Source organism: Entamoeba invadens, assembly GCF_000330505.1.
Source record: "Entamoeba invadens IP1 unplaced genomic scaffold scaff_1105074725937, whole genome shotgun sequence".
NCBI lineage: Eukaryota > Evosea > Mastigamoebida > Endamoebidae > Entamoeba > Entamoeba invadens.
Window position 1 is genome coordinate 98,634 of NW_004443670.1, and position 20,933 is coordinate 119,566.

At 29.9% G+C, this 20,933-nt stretch overlaps 6 protein-coding genes across 6 annotated transcripts; 2 read left to right on the forward strand and 4 right to left on the reverse strand.

Moving 5' to 3' along the window:
* Positions 1–1,902: 1,902 nt before the first annotated feature.
* EIN_006050 (hypothetical protein) lies at positions 1,903–3,306 on the reverse strand (the record flags this gene model as incomplete). Its single annotated transcript, XM_004260397.1, has 1 exon — positions 1,903–3,306. One exon carries the CDS (start codon positions 3,304–3,306, stop codon positions 1,903–1,905), a length of 1,404 nt encoding a protein of 467 aa, XP_004260445.1.
* Positions 3,307–5,518: 2,212 nt separating this feature from the next.
* Positions 5,519–6,670, reverse strand: EIN_006060 (hypothetical protein; the record flags this gene model as incomplete). Its single annotated transcript, XM_004260398.1, has 1 exon — positions 5,519–6,670. One exon carries the CDS (start codon positions 6,668–6,670, stop codon positions 5,519–5,521), a length of 1,152 nt encoding a protein of 383 aa, XP_004260446.1.
* A 617-nt stretch (positions 6,671–7,287) lies between these two features.
* On the reverse strand, positions 7,288–10,629 carry EIN_006070 (long-chain-fatty-acid CoA ligase, putative; the record flags this gene model as incomplete). Its single annotated transcript, XM_004260399.1, has 1 exon — positions 7,288–10,629. The coding sequence occupies one exon, from the start codon at positions 10,627–10,629 to the stop codon at positions 7,288–7,290; it is 3,342 nt and encodes a 1,113-aa protein (XP_004260447.1).
* Positions 10,630–10,970: 341 nt separating this feature from the next.
* On the forward strand, positions 10,971–11,621 carry EIN_006080 (hypothetical protein; the record flags this gene model as incomplete). Its single annotated transcript, XM_004260400.1, has 1 exon — positions 10,971–11,621. The coding sequence occupies one exon, from the start codon at positions 10,971–10,973 to the stop codon at positions 11,619–11,621; it is 651 nt and encodes a 216-aa protein (XP_004260448.1).
* An 87-nt stretch (positions 11,622–11,708) lies between these two features.
* EIN_006090 (hypothetical protein) lies at positions 11,709–12,353 on the reverse strand (the record flags this gene model as incomplete). The annotated part of the gene is made up of 2 exons (XM_004260401.1): positions 11,709–12,088; positions 12,137–12,353. The coding sequence occupies 2 exons, from the start codon at positions 12,351–12,353 to the stop codon at positions 11,709–11,711; spliced, it is 597 nt and encodes a 198-aa protein (XP_004260449.1).
* A 5,994-nt stretch (positions 12,354–18,347) lies between these two features.
* Positions 18,348–19,693, forward strand: EIN_006100 (hypothetical protein; the record flags this gene model as incomplete). The annotated part of the gene is made up of 5 exons (XM_004260402.1): positions 18,348–18,536; positions 18,574–18,600; positions 18,654–18,937; positions 19,021–19,107; positions 19,174–19,693. 5 exons carry the CDS (start codon positions 18,348–18,350, stop codon positions 19,691–19,693), a joined length of 1,107 nt encoding a protein of 368 aa, XP_004260450.1.
* Between the last annotated feature and the right edge of the window lie 1,240 nt (positions 19,694–20,933).

Below are 20,933 nucleotides of genomic sequence, written 5' to 3' on the forward strand. Positions count from 1 at the left end.
CAGTAGCTCTTAATCCCCAGATCTTGAAATATCTCTTTCATGCGAAGGTAATACACTGCCTGTAAAATCCAAATGACAGGGATGAGGAATCCAATTGAGAAGATGAGGAGAGCACAACACGAAGGATTCGACTGTGATGATACTGTTGTGTTCTCTATTTCATCAAAAGGTTGTTGAATGTATGAGCGACGAGTTGGTGGTTGTGAGGTGAAAGGCATATACGCAATTTTGCTGTTAGTTATATCACTCATCCTATTTGTTTACAAGTTCATTGCTCTTTGAATTATTCTTGTATTAGAAGTGATGGTTTGTATATGGTTTAAAAAGAAGGTCTAGTATTTATTCATTGAAATTTTTAATTGGTTTTATTATATGGTTATTAATAATATTCTATTTATATTTATTAAGCTGATTATTATATCTTATGGAAGAAATCGACTTTATATATTGTTGGTTGGTATTAGTTGATATAAATTAATTTATTAGTAATTAAACTATGTTATAATTATTCTATATTCTTATTTAATTAATTATATGTTATTATATTTATTTAATAAAATAAAATCCCATAGGGTAAAGTATTTATTTTGAAAGAACAGACCGGATATAAAATGAAAAAAGTGACATTTTGATTTCTCATTGTCTTTTTTTTTAATAAAAATAAAATCATAATGAAAAATAAATACAGTAGGGGGAGTGAGGGGCTTGACGATACTGAGGGGCTTGACCTATACTTTTAATGGTTTATTTACTATATTTAAATAAAAACTATTTTTAATGTTCTATTTAAAAACACAACCTTGACTTATAAATTATAGTTTATAAACCATAAAAGTATTGGTTCATCCTTAGCATAAAGTCGGAACTTGAAATTGTATTAAAAACGACTTGGGTGTTTGTTAGTTGTTTCTCAATTAAGTCATCGGTAGGCGTTAGTCTTTATGTTTGATATGGCTCTCGTTGTTGGCAACTCTTGGATATTCCAAGGCAAACTTTCCTCTTCGGATTTGACCAAATATGTTAGTCTAGGCGGAAGAACAAACAATTCCAAGTGTTCTCTGATATAAACACCATTGGATACCAGTAACAATCTGGAAGCCTCTTCTATAGAAACGAACATTCTATTAATCTTGCCAATATTGACTCCAACAACACCAGAACGCTTATATGATGCAATAATGATGTTTTTGTTGCTTTGCTCTCTAATGCTCCCAACATATTTTTGGTATGACGAGCAATGGAAACAAATATACTCTCTCAGCTCTCCTTGTTCTCTTAGAACTTGTCATGATCTGCCATCACTATCACTATGTTGTCTCATCCAAAAAATCAATTCAAGTCTTCGGTTACTGCGAAATTGGCGTCAATTGATTTTAATTGTCAAAGTATTCAGTAAGCTTGTATTTTAACAACACCGAATACACAAGCCAAATGGCGAGACGAGTTGGATTGTGTGAGGAACAACTTGTCTTTTATGGCTAAAGGAAATCCTGTCTATGTACAAAGAAGTTGTATTTGTGCTGTTATAGAAACAAAATAATTGAAGCTTTGTGAATTAATTCTTGGTTATTTCAAACAATAGAAATAAGCCATTTAATTTTCTTCATAACACTAAGGTTGTTTACTTTTTCTTTTCAAAAAACGTTTTATTTTATTTTGGATGAGCTAAGAATCTTTTTCTTTGACATTTTTTATAAATTATTTATAGTTTTTGTTATTTTATAAATAGAACCGGGAAAACTCTGTATAGTAAAAAAGATAATAAAACAATAGGTCAAGCCCCTCACTCCCCCTACTGTACTAATAAATTACTAAGTAAAATACTAATTATACAACAATTATAATTAATAATAAATAAATCATTTGTTAATAGAAATAACAAACATTTATCATAAGAATTAATTAATTATCTAAAAAAGAATGGTTTTGATTTTCAAAGACATATTGTATTGATTCGTCAAGTGCTCCTTTTTCAATCTCTCTAACTGTTGACGGAATGACAACTGTTATATTGTCGTCAAAAAAACTCCAATACATATTATTTGCTATAATTCTGACTTCTGGTGGAATAACTCCGTCTTCCATTTCGTCTGAATTTGTCATAGTGCAGTTAATTGCGTCAATACCAAACTCTTTCATCTTTACAGCTGTTGTCACACCCACCCTGTGTTTACACACCTTATTATTAAATGTCAGTTTCGTTACGCCACTGATATCTCCAAATGGGTTTCCATCAAATATAGTTTCTTCATAGAATTCAAGTTCCTCCAGATTTTCTCCATTGATAATTTGATTACTCATAATCTCGACCGTTGACGGAATGACCAACCTTGTAAGTCCTGGCGGCAGCGAGTTTTTTTGAATTATTCTCACCGTAGTAGGAATAATAAGATCGTTCATCTCTTGATATACAAAACACAGATGTTCGATACTATATAAGTCTTCTGGGAAGTCCAGTTTGTTTTCTAAATAGTCTCTTTCTGTGTACGTTGTCTTCTTCACTCTCACTCCTTTCTTTCTCAACATCTTTGCTACAAATAAAGGAATTGGGTCGTTCACTTCCCTCAGCCCGTCGCAATTGATTTCTTTGAGTTTGTCGCAGTGGTTCAACGCGTTCTCCCCAATCGTTTCTAAGTCGCTTGAAAGTGTGAGGGACGTCATATGATTACATCCATATAATCCATCCTCCCCAATTGTTGTTATCATCGACAAGTCAACTTCTTCTAAGTAATCAGCCATATAAAAAGTTCCTGGGAGTTCTCTCACGTTCTTTGATATTTTGACGTGTCGAGGGCCTTCAGAGTGGTGGAATATCGCATTCCCAAGAGATGTGATCTTATCAGGGAAGACGATGTCCTTTTCTATGATCAATTCTCTTAAAGACAAATCCCCAATTCTATTGACATAGTCAGGAAATTCAACTCCTTTAGTCCAATTATCATTCAGAGAGTATGTGATGCGCTTAAACTCTATCTTTGGGCTTTTAAACTTCTCATATGTACCACAGTCAATTTCATACCAAACTACTACTTTATTATATAATTCTAATGTTTTATATTTATCATCTATTGTATCGAGTTTTTCATCACTCCCTTCTTCTTCTTCATTTAAAGGAAAATACAAGTAAATGGTTTCCATATTTGGAAAGATCCTTTGAGTCTTGTGATCCACTTGGACCGGGTTGAAATGAAACATCAATGGAATCTCCTTCATCTTTCGACACACAAAGACTAATCTCTTGAAGTCTTCAACAGTTGAAAAGTATTTGGAGACTATCATCACAGAGTAGACGTCGGGCTGTACCATCTATTATATCAAGTGGTTCTGTCATGTTTTTATTGTCAAGTCAAGCTTCAATAGTGCAGGTATTTATATCATAGTATACTTTATAGTTAATCATTAATTATTTTTAATTATTATACATATATAATTTTTTAACTATATGATACTATAATTTCAATTATATTCAATTTGTTATAATAATACCAAAAAGTCGGGATATTGTAAGTAATTTAATAAATAGTAACAAAACTATTAATAAATAGTAAAAAGAGAACAAAGGCTGAACTGATAATATCGAGGGTTTTTAACTGAGTCTTCTGAGATGGTTTGTTAAGTGTATCAACATCAGAAATACAACTAACGGGTAGACAGGACACAAGGGATTCTCGTACAAAATCAAGTTGGGCAAGAAGATTAAACAGAACAAAGGTGTCCCACAGTTTTACAGAATGAAGACTGGCAACACCATGAACTACAACTTCAAGAGAAGACATTGGAACAGAAGAAAGTTGGGTATGTAAGCCACTCCTTGGTGTTGTTCTATTTTTTTATACTATTCAATTTTAATTATTTTACTAGTATTTGTTGGTACATATTTCAAACATCAACAGAAACAACAAATAAACTATAATATATTAATAAATCTAGTACTGTATTTAATATATTCTATTAATATAATAAAATTGTTATAATAATATAGTATTATTATTTCAATTGGATAGAATAAAAAGATAGTATACAAATTAGTTATAAGATAACATCTGTTCCATAGATGGAGTTGGTGATCTGTTTTTCTGTTTGTCCTCTTCATCGACTATGTCAAAAGAGAAATCGACATCATCGTCGTCACTCATTTCATTCTCGTCATCAGTTTGTTTGTTTGTGTGTGATGGGGAGTCACACCAATCACATTTGACGTTTTCTAGAGAAGCCATTGAGACGTCGTCTAAAGAAGATATTCGGAGTGATGGTGTTTCGTCGGTAAATGTGTGAATGTTAACATGTTTGGCAGCACTCATATGATATATTGAATGAATGTGAAATGAGTGCTTCCCTTTTTATTCTCCAAATCCATCAAACCGTCAGAGTTATACACAAACTAGTTGTTTTAATAAAAGTGTACAAGATATAGTTACTTTCAAAAAGTGTTTCGCTATCGTTAATTTCAGAAGTATTTCATTCGGACTTTTTTCATGTTTTTGTTGTGTTATTAGTTTGATAACTATTTAATTATTATTATGAAATTAGTATAATATAACATTGGAGGTGGTTGTTTCTTTAAAAAAAACAAATTAAATCGCAGTTGCCATTTCCTTGTTATTACACCAGAATGTTTTGATAAGTTGATTTTTTTTTAATTGATTTATAACACTATAAGTCATTAATAAACTTCGGGATTATTAGCAATTATTTATACAACATTTTTTACAACGTATTTATATTTTCATCATAACCCCAAACCCTTCTGCAAAAAATACATTTCAACTGAAATTCAATTGTTTGTAATAGTTGTTTTATAATTAAAGTATTATAAAGAGATAGAAAAAAGTTATAATATAATGCAATTGCCGAAATAATAATAAAAATAATATTTTTATACAACCCCTAAAAGTAATTAATAATAAAAATAGAAATATGGTTTATTTATAATAATTATATAGTACTTGAAATCTAATAAATATTGAATTTTTGGAAATTTTTTTTCCCACAACGACTTGTTGTTTCCTGTTTTAAGTTTTATTATACAAAAAACAAAGATAAGTCCCAAGTTAAGTGTTTAGTTCAATAATCTCATTTTCTATACATTTTAAAGTTATTAAAAAACAAAATGATAATTTGGGTTTATTTGTTTTTATTGAACACTCCGTTTTGGGTTAATTATACATTTATTTGCATCTTTAAAATCAAGTTTTTAATAATAATTTAAATAACCAGTTTATTACACCAATTGATTTAAATACAAAAACTGGTTAATATTTTTTTATAAATTTAAAAATGTAATTGTTATAACAAAATATAAATAAAACCATTAAATGAACCAATAAAAATTGTCTTTATTATAAAATATTTACATAAAAGAAAATAATAGAAATAGTGTTATATAAGTATGTAAATAAAAAACAAAGTTGACATGAGTTGTAATTGTCATATAAAACTTTTAATCAAGTATTTAATTAAGTTAGACTAAAATCATTAATTAATTAATTAATTGAAATTAATGACTTATTTTTGGAAATCATTTTTCTTGTATCACTAAAGTGTTTGACGGAAAACAATCACTACTAATTGAAACAACACTTGATGGAATAATTAATTTTGTCAAGCTGTTGCATTTGAAAAAACATTTATCACCAATTGAAGTCACACTTATAGGTATATCAACATGTGTCAATTGAATACATCCACCAAAACATTGATAATAAAATTGTTCAACACCTGGTTGTATATACACGCTATTTAACTGAGAACAATTTCCAAAACATTGAATACCAATCGAAGTGACACTTGAAGGAATTGAAATCGTCTCCAAAAAACAACAGTTAAAAAAACACCCTTTACCCATTGATAAGACATTATTTGGTATAGTCACATAACTTAATGCACAACAACCGAAGAAACAACAATTACCAATTGATGTCACATTTGTTGATATTTCAACACTGCTTAAATTGTAACAATTATAAAAACAATCATCAGCCATTGATTTGACACTTAGCGGTATTTTTATTTCGAGGAGGTGAATACAATAAGAAAAACAAGAACGACTGATAGTTTTGACGCCTGATGAAATAGTAACACTTGTTAAATTTAAACAATTACAGAAACAGTGGTCACCAATTGATTTGACATTTGGTGGAATGTTTATACAATCTAATTTATTATATCTATTAAAACAATAGTCATCAATTGTTTTGACAGAGTTTGGTATTTTATTTCCAAACTTTGTTACATCATCTTTAGTATAAATCACATTTTTGAATTTGATGTTTGGGGAAATAGTTCTATTGACAACATCAACACCAACACCAAACCAAACAACAATTTGGTAAAACACTTTCTTTTCAGTTACGCTTTTTCTTTTGTTAATTTCTTCATAATAATCATGATTATCATTCTTCAAATTATCAATAAATCCATTCCCAAAATTCTCATCAGTTTTATTATATAAGTGAAGTGTCTCGATATTTGGGAAATGTTTGATTGTTAATTTGGTGATTGGAATTGGGTTGAAGTGAAACTTCTTCATGTTGTCATTGAACTTCTTGGATACAAACTCAATATTGATGAAGTCTTTGATAGTATTAAAGTGTTTCGAAACTATCATCATGTGATAACTGCTCAACTTGGTCATTTTTGATTTGACCAGATGAAATTTATTCTTATTCATAAAAATGATTTATTTTATTTTTATTATCATGTTACATTCAATTTTTAAATTCATTGAAACATTTGATTTGTTCATAAAATCGCATTAAAATCTTTTATTTTGATATATTTGAATATCTTATTTGAAAATAACAATTCTTTACATTGTTACCAACCTATATTTAATGGTCTTGGTGTTCAACTATTATGTCATTTATATTTAACAAGTGTGTTTTAATAAATGAAGTATTATTCATGATTGTTATTAAAAAAACAACAGAACAAATAGATTTCTAAATTCATTGTTTTTTTGATTAATTTCAAATATTTGAAGTTTATAATGAAAATAACACTTAATAAACCACTACTTAATAATGAAGATAACAAATTAGCAACCAAATACAGTAAAAGCTCTTGAGAGCGGGAGGGTGTGGTAATTTTGTTTTCTCGAGAGCGGGCATTTTTAGCCAATCAAACTTTAAATACGGTTTTATAGAGAACTTTATTTTATAGTTTCAGTTTTAAAATTGCCCGCTCTTAAGAGAATCCGCTCTTCAAATGTACTACTTTTGGGAGGTTTTAATGTAAATACTGTTTATAATAAAAAACGATTATGTTATGAAATAACAAAGAAATTAATTATATTTCTTGTTTACTCAGCCATGTTAAAAAGCGAGTAAATTCCAGTTGTGAGTATTTTGGGACTTCTCCACAAAGTGCAACAGTGTTTTTAACAGATGGGCACACTCCCAAATCTTTTTTCTCGAAATCGCAGCAATACCTTTTCATTTCATCTGGACTCACTCTTTCAAGTTGAACCGATTTTAGTGTTTCTTCCAATGTAGTATAACTCTGGCAACTCAAATGGTAACAAGTCACACTGTCTTCTTGAATCTTCTTGTCAAAGTACATTTGAATGATCTTTTTAACGCACTCGGCACAGTAATCGATTGGCACAAAAGGGATTTCGAGAGGAAGTGGAGACTTCTCTTCATAACAGACTTTATTACTACTTAGAATGCTTTTGATGAGTCTTATGTATTTGCTTTGAAGATTTGCAACACCACTTGCTCTGTCAAAACCTGCTGTTCCAAGACGTATAATGCACTTTGAATACCCTTCATTCTTTAACATGATTTTCTCTGCTATTAACTTCGACTGTGCATATCCATTTAATCGATCAATAGAGGTCATTGGAACATCTTTCACTTCTTCATTAATGCCAGACCCACTCAAACAACTCAACGATGATATTTGTATTAGAAATGCTTTATTTTGTTGTGCCAACGTAACACAAGTTGTCATGGGAATAACATTTTGTGGGTATAAATTGTCATAGGATTCTAACATATGTGTTCGTCCACATGAATTAATAATAACTTTTATGGTTTGTAAAACTTCACAATATAGTTTTGAAATCCCAAAATTGGGTTGAGTCACATCCCCACTTAAGACAGTCACTTGCTCTTCAAACCACTGTGTTATTTCTTCTCTTTTCTCTTTTGGTTCAAATTGCGTTATTTCATTGAAAATATCCAAAAGACGCCGTTTCACGTTTTGTCCTCTCACAACACAAATCACACGTTCTTTAATATCACACAAACTTCTTAGTATAAATTTCCCAACAAAACCCGTTGCGCCAAGTAACAAAATTGTTCGTTTTGGAGTCAAATTAACTTCTGGAATTGCTTTATAGGGAATCACATGTTTGGTGATCTCATTTTCCCAATTTTCTTCAATTTCAAGAAAAGTCCCTGTGTTGATATAATTTTCTATTTCTTTAATATTACGCATTTTATATAAAAGAAGAACCGAAATGGAGACGCCAAAGGCGTCTTGTATACTTTTACTAATCAAAGCCATACAAATAGAATCGACGCCAAAATCCGTCAATTTGTATTCCAAAACGCTTTCAATAGTTTTCACCTTTTCAATTCCTTTCACACAATTTCTCAAAATGTTTTCCATTTTCTGTGATACAGCGCCCCTCTCACATTTTTCGTTTTGTGCCGGTTCCTCGCCCTTTTCGCTTTGTTGAAGAATAGCCGTCTCTTCTTCAGCTTCCACAATAACAAATCCAAGACAAAAGCTATACTTCTTATATCTTTCTAGTAATTTGTTTCTGTTCAATTTACCATTACTAGTTAATAATCCATTTTCGACTCCAAATCTATCTTTTGCTATAATTACTTTACTCACCGTTTCATAGATTTTCATTTGTTTTTCTTTGCTTCTTTCTTTTATATTCTTTAAAATGTCGTTATATTGCAGTGGAGAATTTACAGTTGGATAGACTACACCCATAACTCCATTGATTTCTATTCCCCCAAAAACGAAAATCTGTTCGATCCCAAGAACTCCAATCAAAGCATTTTCTATAACCGTTGGCGTCACAAAAACGCCTTGTTGTGTTTTAAAACAAAACGCCTTTCGATCAATAATTTTGACTCTTCCGTCTTCGATCATCCCAACATCCCCCGTCTTGAAGTACTTCACTCCATCAATTTGAGTAAACATCTTCTCTGTGAGTTCATCATCTCCAAAGTATCCCGTCGTCATCGTTTGAGTCTTCGCGACGACTTCTCCACGGGGTGGGGTGTCCGTCACATAAAATCCCATTTCTTCGCAGTCAATGAGTTTTAATTCAACGCCTTCATTCACTTTTCCTGTTGTCATATTAATGAGTGATCCAGTCTCACTGGTACCATATCCATCAGTTACTACTAATCCAATTTTAAAGAGAAATTCTTTAATGTAATCGGAACTCTTCGCTCCAGTTATCAAAACTTGTTTACACCGGTTGCCAAGCACTTTTTTCTTTTTGAATGTCTCAAGAGAAAGTGGGTCGCTCAATGAGCCCTTTTCTATTTTAAATTCACTGTACAACGAATTCCAAAAGGACGGAGTTGCACCAAAGAACGTCGGGCGAACTAATAAAATGTCCTTTCTTAACCGTTCTAAAGATCCACTATAACATGCTATTGCTCCCCCTTTACTCAAAATATTTCCTAATTGTCGTATTAAAGTAAACGAGACAGTTATAGTTTCTATGTTTCCTTTGGTTTCTACTAATTGACTTTTTAACATCTTTTCCGTCTCAATCACCAGTTTAGGGATGCCAGTAGACCCACTTGTAGATAGCAAAAGTCTTGGTGTTTGGTCATTAATATTGGTTTGATCGATATCTAAAGTCTCCTCTTTTTCGTCTAAAAATAGAATAGAAGAGAGTGGCGGATATGTCTTCGTTTGAGGCTCTTTACTATTAACGTCATATGCTTCATAACAGTCGTCCACTGTAAACACAAATTTAAATTGAGAGAGACACTTTGAAAACACGTGTTGAAGATGTTTAGAAATAAATAGAAGAGGAGAGTGACACTTTAAAAGAACACTTTCAAATTGCTCTTTAGAAACAGTGTGTTGTAAAGGTATACAAATCATGTTAGCTATAAGTGATGCTATTAATATTATATAACTCTCTGGACAACAATCGGCGCAAATAATAATTTCGCTGTTTATTTCAATGGAATGTTCTTTCAAAAATTTTACAATGGAATTCACATACATGCCAACTTGTTTGTATGAAAGCCACTTGTAATCTTCCAACACTTGTCCACAGAACAGTCGATACCCTATACATCGCCTTTCCTCATACAAATGTATAATATTCAAGAGACATGTCGAATAAGTGGGAGCTGATATTGCTTTGAAATTGTTTAATGCATATGGTAAGATCTCTTTATAATATTTGTGGCAGGTGTCTTCTTTTGCATATTGAATACAACTCGGGCATATATTATGAAAGCCATCATCACAGACACTACAATTGTAATACTCACTTGGGGGTAAGATCTCGCACCCACACATTAAACACCCAACTACTGATGTCCGATTTTTCATATGCTCAATCAGTTTTATGTCTTCTGATGTGCTACAACTCGATGATGATAAATATGAAAGCAATGAATTCAAATATTCCATTTTAAATGTTTTCGTATATTTAGTTCAGTTGAACTATATATACTTCATTGAATGTATAAAAACATTCATTTCGTTTATTCTAATTAATATGTACTAATTTAAAACTATATTAGTTGATATTAGTAAAAGATATTAATTATATAATTTTTAAATACTACTTAATAATTTATTAAAATCTAACTATTTTTTTTAATAATTATAATAATAACTAACAATAATAATTGTTTTTGATATATTATAAATGTAATTATTGTATTAATTTTACTAATTATTTAATTCATTTATAAAAATTAATAAAACAACTATATCAGAATTTGAGTGAATGTGATTGAAAAAACGGAATGAAGGAATATGTGAGGGGAGAAAAATGGAGAGGTGCGATGGAGAAAAAGCCACTTGTGGTGTACTATTCGAACAGCAATTCAGTGATTGGTGAAATTGCACATAAAATCGCTCTGGACGTGAGAGCAGATATCTATGAGGTGAAGACCACTAAAAGAATCAAACGGCCACAACTCACGCAAGACGGGAGGAAGACATTCAGTAACATACCCATTGTTTTTGATTCAATCGACTTCTCGCCATACAATGAGATTTTTATTGGCGGAGAGTGGGTTGAAAGGCATTTAGTAGGACCAATGAGGTCGTGGATCAACCAGAACAAAACGTACATTTTGCGCGACGACGTTAAACTCATCTTTTTTGTTTTCGACAAACAAGGGAAAAAGATCAACAAGGCATTCAAAGAAATGGTCGAGCTGTTGGGAGAACCCCATAGAAGACTCATTATAACGCCATTGGATTACCCGTATCATTCATTGCCAAGAAAAGTTGGATATCACACGAGTTCATCAGAACAAGATGAGGTTTACTGTGATGAGAAAATGAGTAGCGATGGTGTTAATGTTGTTGAAAAAATTTCCACAAAAAGTTGTGGCCCCATGCAAAAACAACGAGTTGAAAATTTTGAACAAGGAATACGTATAGAGTAATTCCAGCTGTTTGTGTAGCTTGATGATCTATGAAGATATTTATAAACAATTACAAAACCTATACATCATTGACATAAACATCAGAAATTATACAACAACACAACACTGCGACTTTCGTCTTGGCTCTTCCTCGTCAGGGAGCATTGGATTCTCTAGTGTCATTTCAAAGTTGACATCTGACAAAAGTGCTGTTTCGACCTCCTTGTTGATGGCCATGTAGCAACTTTCCTCGTTATTTGGGTCAAGCACAACCTGTTCGATGTCATTTAAATTTGCCAGCGTTGTTCCGTCGGGCTTTGTCTTTTTAAGTGCAATGAACTTACGCGGGATGTCTTCTGTATATCGTTTGACTTCTTTAAGCCAGCATTCCAGCATTTTCCCCTCTTCCTTCTCTGGGCAGTACACCAGAAATATCTCAGAAGTTCCTCTGAAAAATGATGTGTTGATAGTTTTTCTTTCTTTATTATCTTTCGATGAGTACTATTTATATTTTTCAACAACAAAGTTAAACAAACCACACGTGTTGATTGATAAAGTAAAATCCGTTCCAAGATATTTTAGTGTGTTTTGATATGTTTGATCGACCATAAAGACTTCTAAGTGGTTTCTGGAGAGATAATTATTGATAGCGGTTTTAAGGGAGTCGTTGATTTCCCCAACAAAAATGAACTTGACTTGGGCTTGTGCCAGTTCGCACGTTGCCATCCGATCGAGCGTCATCTCTTCAGACATCGGCACTATGGTTAAGTCAGATCTTGCCTTGTTGATAAGTTTGAATTCTTTGTGGGTATATACACCCGGGTTTTATGTGTTTTCTCGTTCATGGAATTTACTTTCAATAATGAACTATATTTATTGGTTTATGTTTAGTTCTGTTATAGTACTGTTTTTTATTTTCGTCCAAAACATTATATTTATTGAAACCCCTCGTTTAAAAATATAAAAATCACAACATTTTGTCATTTTCTATTTCTTTTAGTGATGTGCAGTTGTTTATTTTTAAAGTTCGGGATATTAAAGGAAATAATTTATTAAATTTTTTTTAAATGAACTTAAATAACAAGACTTGCAATTCTCCATTTTATGTACAATACATAGTTATTAAAAATATATATTTAATTAAAAAATACATTTAAATTGTTATTATATTTTTTTCTTTTTACAAATAATTAAATATTGCATATTTATAATTGTTGTTTGATTATAATTTGTTTTTTATAAACATTTGATTAAAACTTAAACATTTTATCGATAATAAATTATTTATTTTAATTAAAATAATTAGTTTATTACTATTTAAAAACATTATTTAAATAATTCTATCCATTAATGTTAGCCATTTTCGCATACGTGCAGTTTTTTTTATTAAGTAAATAATTATGATTTAATTATAACCGTATCACTAAAAAATCCATTTGAAAATAAATAATAACCCATTCAATCCATAAATTCGACTTTTTTTTTCTTCAAAAAAGATTGTTATTATTATTTTATTTTTATTATTTGATTTTTTGAAAATAATTTACGATGGTATTGTCATTGATATACCGAGGGACCGATCGCTAAAATCACATATTTTTTAGTCGTCAAAAATAAGAAAATTTTTTTGCCATTATTTTTTTTATTTCCAAGGTTTTGTTTCAAAAAGATAATTTTTTCTTAATTAGTGAACGTGGAGACATTATTTTAAGTTCAGCTTATTTTAATTTATTTAATTTAAAAGTGTTGTTTTTAAGTTCTTTTTAACATAAAAAAACAAAAAATCGAATTAAATTTTTAGTTTCAAAAAAATAAAAAATCAAAATTTAGTAAAAAAAAGAAGATTATTGTCATAGTAGTATATAAATTATGTGGATTTAGGGGGGACAGAATTTTATCTATATTTTCTAATAATTTAACTAAAATAGTGATGGGACGATTAATCTGAATTTTCACAAAATTCTGGATTAAGAGTTCCAATTATTTTTTTCATTTTTTATTTCCCTAAAATGAACACTGATAAAGAACAATATAAATTACAACACTATAACTGATACAGAATATATTAATATAACTAAAAATCAAATTTCTAAATTCTATTTCGGTAAAGATGACTATTCTCAATATATTAAAGATATTATGAATTATGTTATAAAACAAGATTCTAATAGAAAACATTATTTATTAAAAATTTATAAATCTGCCTTAGAATATTTATTCTTATTAATTAAAAATCATGAATTTGATGAAAATGAAGATATATTAAATCATTTCTACAATGAAGATTTCTATTATGATGAAAGACATCATAATATTTAAGAAATTCTGATTCATTATCAAATGATTTTGCATCATCTGATTGTAATTTATAAACACTCATTTTTTATGATAAAAATATAAATTATCTAATATGAATTTAATTAATGTTTCATGTCTAATCTTAAAACCATTTAAAACTCTTCTTATCTTTATCACTACGTTGAGTATTCATTAATTGTTCAACAAATTTATTAGAATAAGAAGTTGTATCTGGTACATTAACTTTTTTATTAGTTTTGTATTGATCTATTAAGTCGCTACTATAATCTAACATCTTATTTCCTATACCAGACGTGTCATATGCTTCTATTAAATTTTTAGCATATGGTTTTATAGGTTTTATAACATAATTCATAATATCTTTAATATATTGAGAATAGTCATCTTTACCGAAATAGAATTTAGAAATTTGATTTTTAGTTATATTAATATATTCTGTATCAGTTATAGTGTTGTAATTTATATTGTTCTTTATCAGTGTTCATTTTAGGGAAATAAAAAATGAAAAAAATAATTGGAACTCTTAATCCAGAATTTTGTGAAAATTCAGATTAATCGTCCCATCACTATTTTAGTTAAATTATTAGAAAATATAGATAAAATTCTGTCCCCCCTAAATCCACATAATTTATATACTACTTCATCGTAAAAAAATTTCAAATGAAAAATGGCCAAACTTTTTTAATGGTTAAATGAGTTTAGTGGCAGTAATAAAATTCATTTTAATAATTATAAAAAATATAAAAATAATTATAAACATTATTTATAATAAACAACAAACGATATTATTAATTAAATAAGTTATTTGTATTATTATATAATATAAAAAATAAATAATGATAAAAATATAATCAATAATTATAAATTTAAATATGAAAATGTTATTATTTTTATTAAAAACAAATACATTCACAAAATAAATTACTTATTAACTTGATATTTTGAATAAATATATATATTAAAATATACTGTTATCTAAACAAATAAAACATTTGTTTTTATAATTTATTTAAACAATAAATACTAAAATATGAAACTATATAATATTTTTTGTGTTTGGATCTACAATTAATAATGATTCGTTCATTTATTTGGAATTACATGAAAATTGTATATTTGCCATGCCAAGAACACGCCGAGTGTCTTCCCGGTGAATACCAATCAAAGGGAGAACCCACATGTGTTGGTTGTTCCTTTTTTATAAAATGTTTTCTCTGTAACAAAATGTTAAATTATAACATGGTCACACAGTCTACTTCATCAGCAAAAAATCATTTAATTAATTTACATTACGACAAATTAAAAGATGAAGAAAAAAGGAGAAAACTGTTTCCAAAAATGTCACAAAGAAATAAAGAGGTTAATATAATGTTGATGAGATTTTTTCATCTGTTGGAATTCCTTTTAGTCAACTTCGAAATCCCTTTTTAGTCGAGTTACTGAATTTTCTTGATAAGTCAGTTGTATTGTCAGACGAAAAAACATTTAGAACAACTTGTCTTTTTGAATTGTACGATAGAGAACTAGGAGATCTCAAAAAAAAGAATTAAAGAAGATGTCGTTTTCAATAATCTATCAGGATATATTTCAACAGATATTATGAGTAAATATAATAATTCTTATATAACAACAACTCTCCACTATGTCGATAAACAATTTGAGTCACACAACGAAGTTTTGAATGTGAGTCCTTTTAATGTAGAACATACAGGAAAGGAAATTAAAACGTATGTGAGTCAAATTGTTACCGATTTAAATTTGAATGTTAACAACATACATTTTGTTGCTGATTCGGCATCAAATAACAATAAATTGTCTGAAATAAATGGAAACAAAACAGATTGTGTTGTACACACGTCGAATAATTTGTTTTCTGCTGTGATAAAACAAATACCAGGGATGAAAGCCTTCATGAAAAGTATTAATTCTTTGGCCAAAACACTCCAATTTTCTCAAAAAACACAAAGAATATTTGAAGAGTTGTGTTCAAAAAAATTGTGAAGAGCCTGGATGTCTTGCGACTTAGACGAAAACGCGGTTTAATTCATGTTACCTTTCTTTTAGCAAATTGTTAAAAAGAGAGAAGAGTGTTAAAGAACTGAACAATGGGATTCAATTCAATGAAGAGGGGTGGAAAGGGGTCAAAGAAATGTATTCACTCACAAAAGCAATGGACGATCTTTACAACAAATTGGCGGTGAACCAAAAAATTACATCGTGTTATGTTGTGGGAGCTATTAGAGACATTTGGAACACATTTTCCTCTTCTATTTACCAACCGGAAGGTTTTCTAAAAAGTATATTAAAACATAGTGAAATAGATGAAGATTATGCAGAAGAATCGGAAAGTGGTTTTATGGAAATTGAAGCTGGGACTATTTTTGGAAAGGACTGGAAAATGATAGCTCGATCTGAATTCGAAAAAAGACTGCGCGCCATTTCTCAAAAAGAAGAATATATTTTAGCAGCTTTCTTTTTTTCCTATTACTGGTGATGGTGATTTGTTTGAAACACAAATCAATACCTGTGTTCAAAAAGTGAAGGCTGAATTGAGTGGCATAAGTAATATAACACCACAAAGTAGTTCCGCCTTTTTAAATTCGAGTTCAAATTTTCATATTGAATTTGCCAATTGGGCAATTCCAATGATGACAACTGATGCAGTACAAAGACTAGAAGAATCACCATTTGATAAAGCAATTAGATTGTATTTAGAAGATCGTGGTGCGATAGAAAACGGAGAAAACTGTAAAAGTCCCGAAGAATATTGGCAAAACTGTATTAAACTAAACAAACACGCCGATTTATATGATATTGCCAGGAAGTATCTCTCTTTTCAACCAACAAGCATAGACTCCGAAAGAGTTTTTCGAAATGTTGGTAAAATAGTCTATAATGAAACTTCGTCATTTACCCCAGAAAACGCCTCGAAAGTGTCTTTTTGAGACTACAAATAAACAAACAACACCAAAAATAAACAGATTAAATGGTTTGGAGTCAAGTATGGTTGATTATTCTTCATAGATCTCAATGGTTGTGACCTTAGTGAGATAAAACCTTGGATGATCTCTTTGATGAGCACTAACTCAACACTATACACGAGAAACTCCAACATCAAAGACGCCATTCGAACAGACTTGACTGTGTTACATTTTCTTTTTGCAGCACCTCCATGTAGAGTTTTGAAGAGTTATAAAAATACAGTACGGTTTGATATCAGCGCTTGGGAAATACCAAGAGAATCTGCAACAGTTAAGTCACTAATGATGTCACAAAAATAGACCCAATGATAACACCAAACCGATGGTTTTTGATTGTTGTTGCACATAATGCATCCATGTAATATGTCTCGGCTCAAACGTGGCATAATTTTATACAAGCACAATATACAAATCATTGAATTGTATATTATGCCCCATATGATTGGCGTTGAATAATTACAATAAACGTGTTTCAAAAACGATTTCATTGAGCATTAAAAGAGCAATAAACTGCGAATCCAATCGAATGGTATTCAAGACTGAAGGAAATTACATTGACTTTCCAGTCGACGAATTCAAAGTGTAACATAGTGTCAGTATGAAGTGTTCCAATCTGTTTTATGGGTGTTATTCATGTGACCACAAACCGAATTCAACAATTGATATTGATGTTTTGGGGTTTTCTGGCTGCCAGAGTGGCGTGGAGTTTGAGTCTCGAAAAACAAAGAAATGATTGACAACAACAAATTTGATAGATAAGGAGGGATACAGAATCGAGTGTACTACAAGTTGTTCGACTTGTACAACAAGAACAAATAATCAACACACAAAATCATTTGAGTATAGGGATCATTTAGATTCAACACTGTCATATGAGAACCACAAATACTGTCAGAAGTACCAAATTGGTTTGGATGTATAGAATGTTTCAATTCAATCAACTTAAATGGTGTTTGTTCAATAGTTGAAACGAACACAAAAATGTACCTTTTATTTAGATAGTTACAACACAATTAAATGTGAAAAATACCTTAAACATTCACAAACAAAAACATATACAACTTTATGGAGTGATGATGTTAGACATGAAGCATTATTAAAAGGACTGTGTATAAAATGTTATTCGAAATACTTTTTGAACAAAGTATATCCACTAAAATGTGAGTTGAGTGGAGATAATGTCTGACTTGCACAACACCGACTACATGTTATATATTCTCAAATGGGTTTTCTCTTGTTAATGGAAGTTGTGTTTCACTATCAAATTGTTTTGTGTCAACGCCAAGTGGATGTACTGTGTGTAATAAAGGTTATTATCTAATTCTCGGCTCATGCAAAATGTTAAGTGAAATCCACTACAAATCTGTTGTTATGATAACAAATATTAGATGTGCAATGTATGTTATGTAAAGACAACTATATTTTAAGTGACACACAATGTGTTGACATGTCTACTGCGCGTTGCCAAAGTGTCGACTTATCAACTTCAAAATGTGCAATTTGTGAAGAGAAGTACAAATTTGATGACAAAAAATGTGTTTCAATGGAAACGACGCTATGCTCGTATACATCATCAGGCAACTGCCTTCATTATGATTTACAAATCTCATTTAGAACTTCCAATGAGGGTGTATTGGTTTGCAATACAGAAGTGAAGACTGTGTACTGCAAAGAAAACAGCAATACGGGGTGAACCAAGTGTTATGACGGGTATTATCTAATTGGTACTGAATGTCTTCAATGTGACAAGAAGTGCTCAAATTGTGTTGGCAACGTTTCAACATGTGCAAAGTGTAACGTGAAAGGTGGGTATTACCAATATGTCGAATTTACAACAATAAAAGACAAGAAGTGTGTCATCAATACAACACTTGACAATTGTGAATGGGTTTCAGAATATGGGTGTGCTGTGTGTCTCGATGGGTATTATCAAAACAAATATTTAAAATGCCCAAAGTGTGTTAAATTGCGTGCGACTTGTTCAGACAATAACACGTGCTCTTTATGTATTAATCAATATGTTTTGATATCAAAATAGTTGCAATGTGTGAAATGGAATTCAATTGCAATAGTAAATCGTATGATTTAAAAACACGACAATGCAGTGAGTACAGTGTAAGCAACAAATTTGGACCAAATGGAGACGAGTGTGTTCACACGACAAATGTACTTTCAATTATACTTCCAATCATTTTTGATTTTTTAAAGTTGTTATTATAACAATAAGTTGTATACTTTTTACATATTCATTACAGAAAAGAAGAGAAGTTAAGGAAGTCACCTGTCAACGAATTTTTGTTGAAAGATTTAAAAAAGAAAGAAGTTGATACCATATATATTGGCACTCAAAAAACGCATTTTGAAGGCGAAATTGCAGTTCAGAAAGACGGCGAATGCAAATTTATGATTGGCAACGACAGAACGTCTTTATTGAAAATTCAATTCACAACACAAAATGACAAGGAAAAGTTTGAGTTGAATGTTAAACCTTCCATACCAGTGAGTATCGAGAAAGGTTGTGCTGTTGAATTAACTGTTGCTGTTTATCCGCTGTGTACACTTGAGAAGACTATTGACATCACTTGTTCGGTCTTGAACATCAACAAAGGCAAAATATCAGAGATAAAAATCCCAGTAAAATTTGCGTCAGAAATGTCGACAGCACTTAACCCAGACGAATTGAAAAAAGTTCGAAAACTCAGAGAAGGAAGCTTTGGGATTGTGTTTAAAGGAACATATCGAGGAAATGTTGTTGCCATCAAAGAGATGAAGGAAATGGTTGTCGCCACTTAAAAAGCAAAAGGTTTTACAAAGAATTTGATTGTTGAAAGTTCAAGTCGAATTGACTGTGTCTAGCAACCAGGTAATAATACTATTATGTATTATAATTTTAATTATAAATTGACCTAATTCATATATTTTTTTTAACAAGAATTTAACTATTAATTATAATTAATAAAACAAGCTGTTTAAATTATTTTTACAATACATCACAACTTGTTCAAAATGTATTTTATAAATTGGTTTGAAAACAATAATTTTGATTTTTCTTTTTTGAAAATTTTGACATGTCTCTTTTTTTCCTTAACTCGCCGACAACCCAATACTGCTCTTTTTAACAGTTTTTTAAAAATTTGTCCCAAAACTGTTTAAACAATATTGAATTGTTATTAGGTGATTTTCCTGAAAAAACAGATAAAAACAAATAAATAACAATTCATATAATGGAATTATTTTTATTTTTCATACCAAAAAATCGTTTTGTGCATTTATTTTTTTATATAAAAATTTAAAAGCAAAACAGAACAAAAATTACAACCAAGATAATAAAGAGTTGGTGGAAAAAGTCGGCTTTAGCAAATTATTGTAATATATAATATTTATTGTTATAAATAAAAAACATTTTATATCATTTTAAAAACATTAATTAAAACAAAAAATAATTAAAAATACTTGTAAAACCAAACAATGGTTGAATTTTTTAATATTCCCGTTAATAAAATTGACGTTTCGGATACATAACACAGTTTTGTTGTTGTGGTTGTATTACCCCATAAACAGTCAATTGCGACCATTTGATGTTTGATTTTGTAATTGAAAATAATGTTTGGCAAATATAAAAGAAAGCAAATTTGAAAGTTATCAAATTAATCATTTGATTTATTATTTAATAAATACAACACAATTCAACAATAAAAAACTTGAATGTAGCATTTTGAAACAATTTATTTATAATTACAAATTTAAACTTATAAATATATTAAAGAAACCCACAAAACGCAGCAAATGTTTAAAAATTGTCACACATACAATCCACCCATAAATTGAATCAATCTCTATGTGAAAGTGTCAATGTGTAAAATCAACTGAGATTGATTATGGTAATAACTTATAGTTTTTAAAAATTCATTTTTTGTATTTAATTTCAAAAAGGTGTTTCAATATCTGAATTGAAATTGTGTCCTGCTCGAAAGTTATATAAATTTTAATAATATATAAATACAAAGAATGACTAATAAAAATGGTTGTTCAT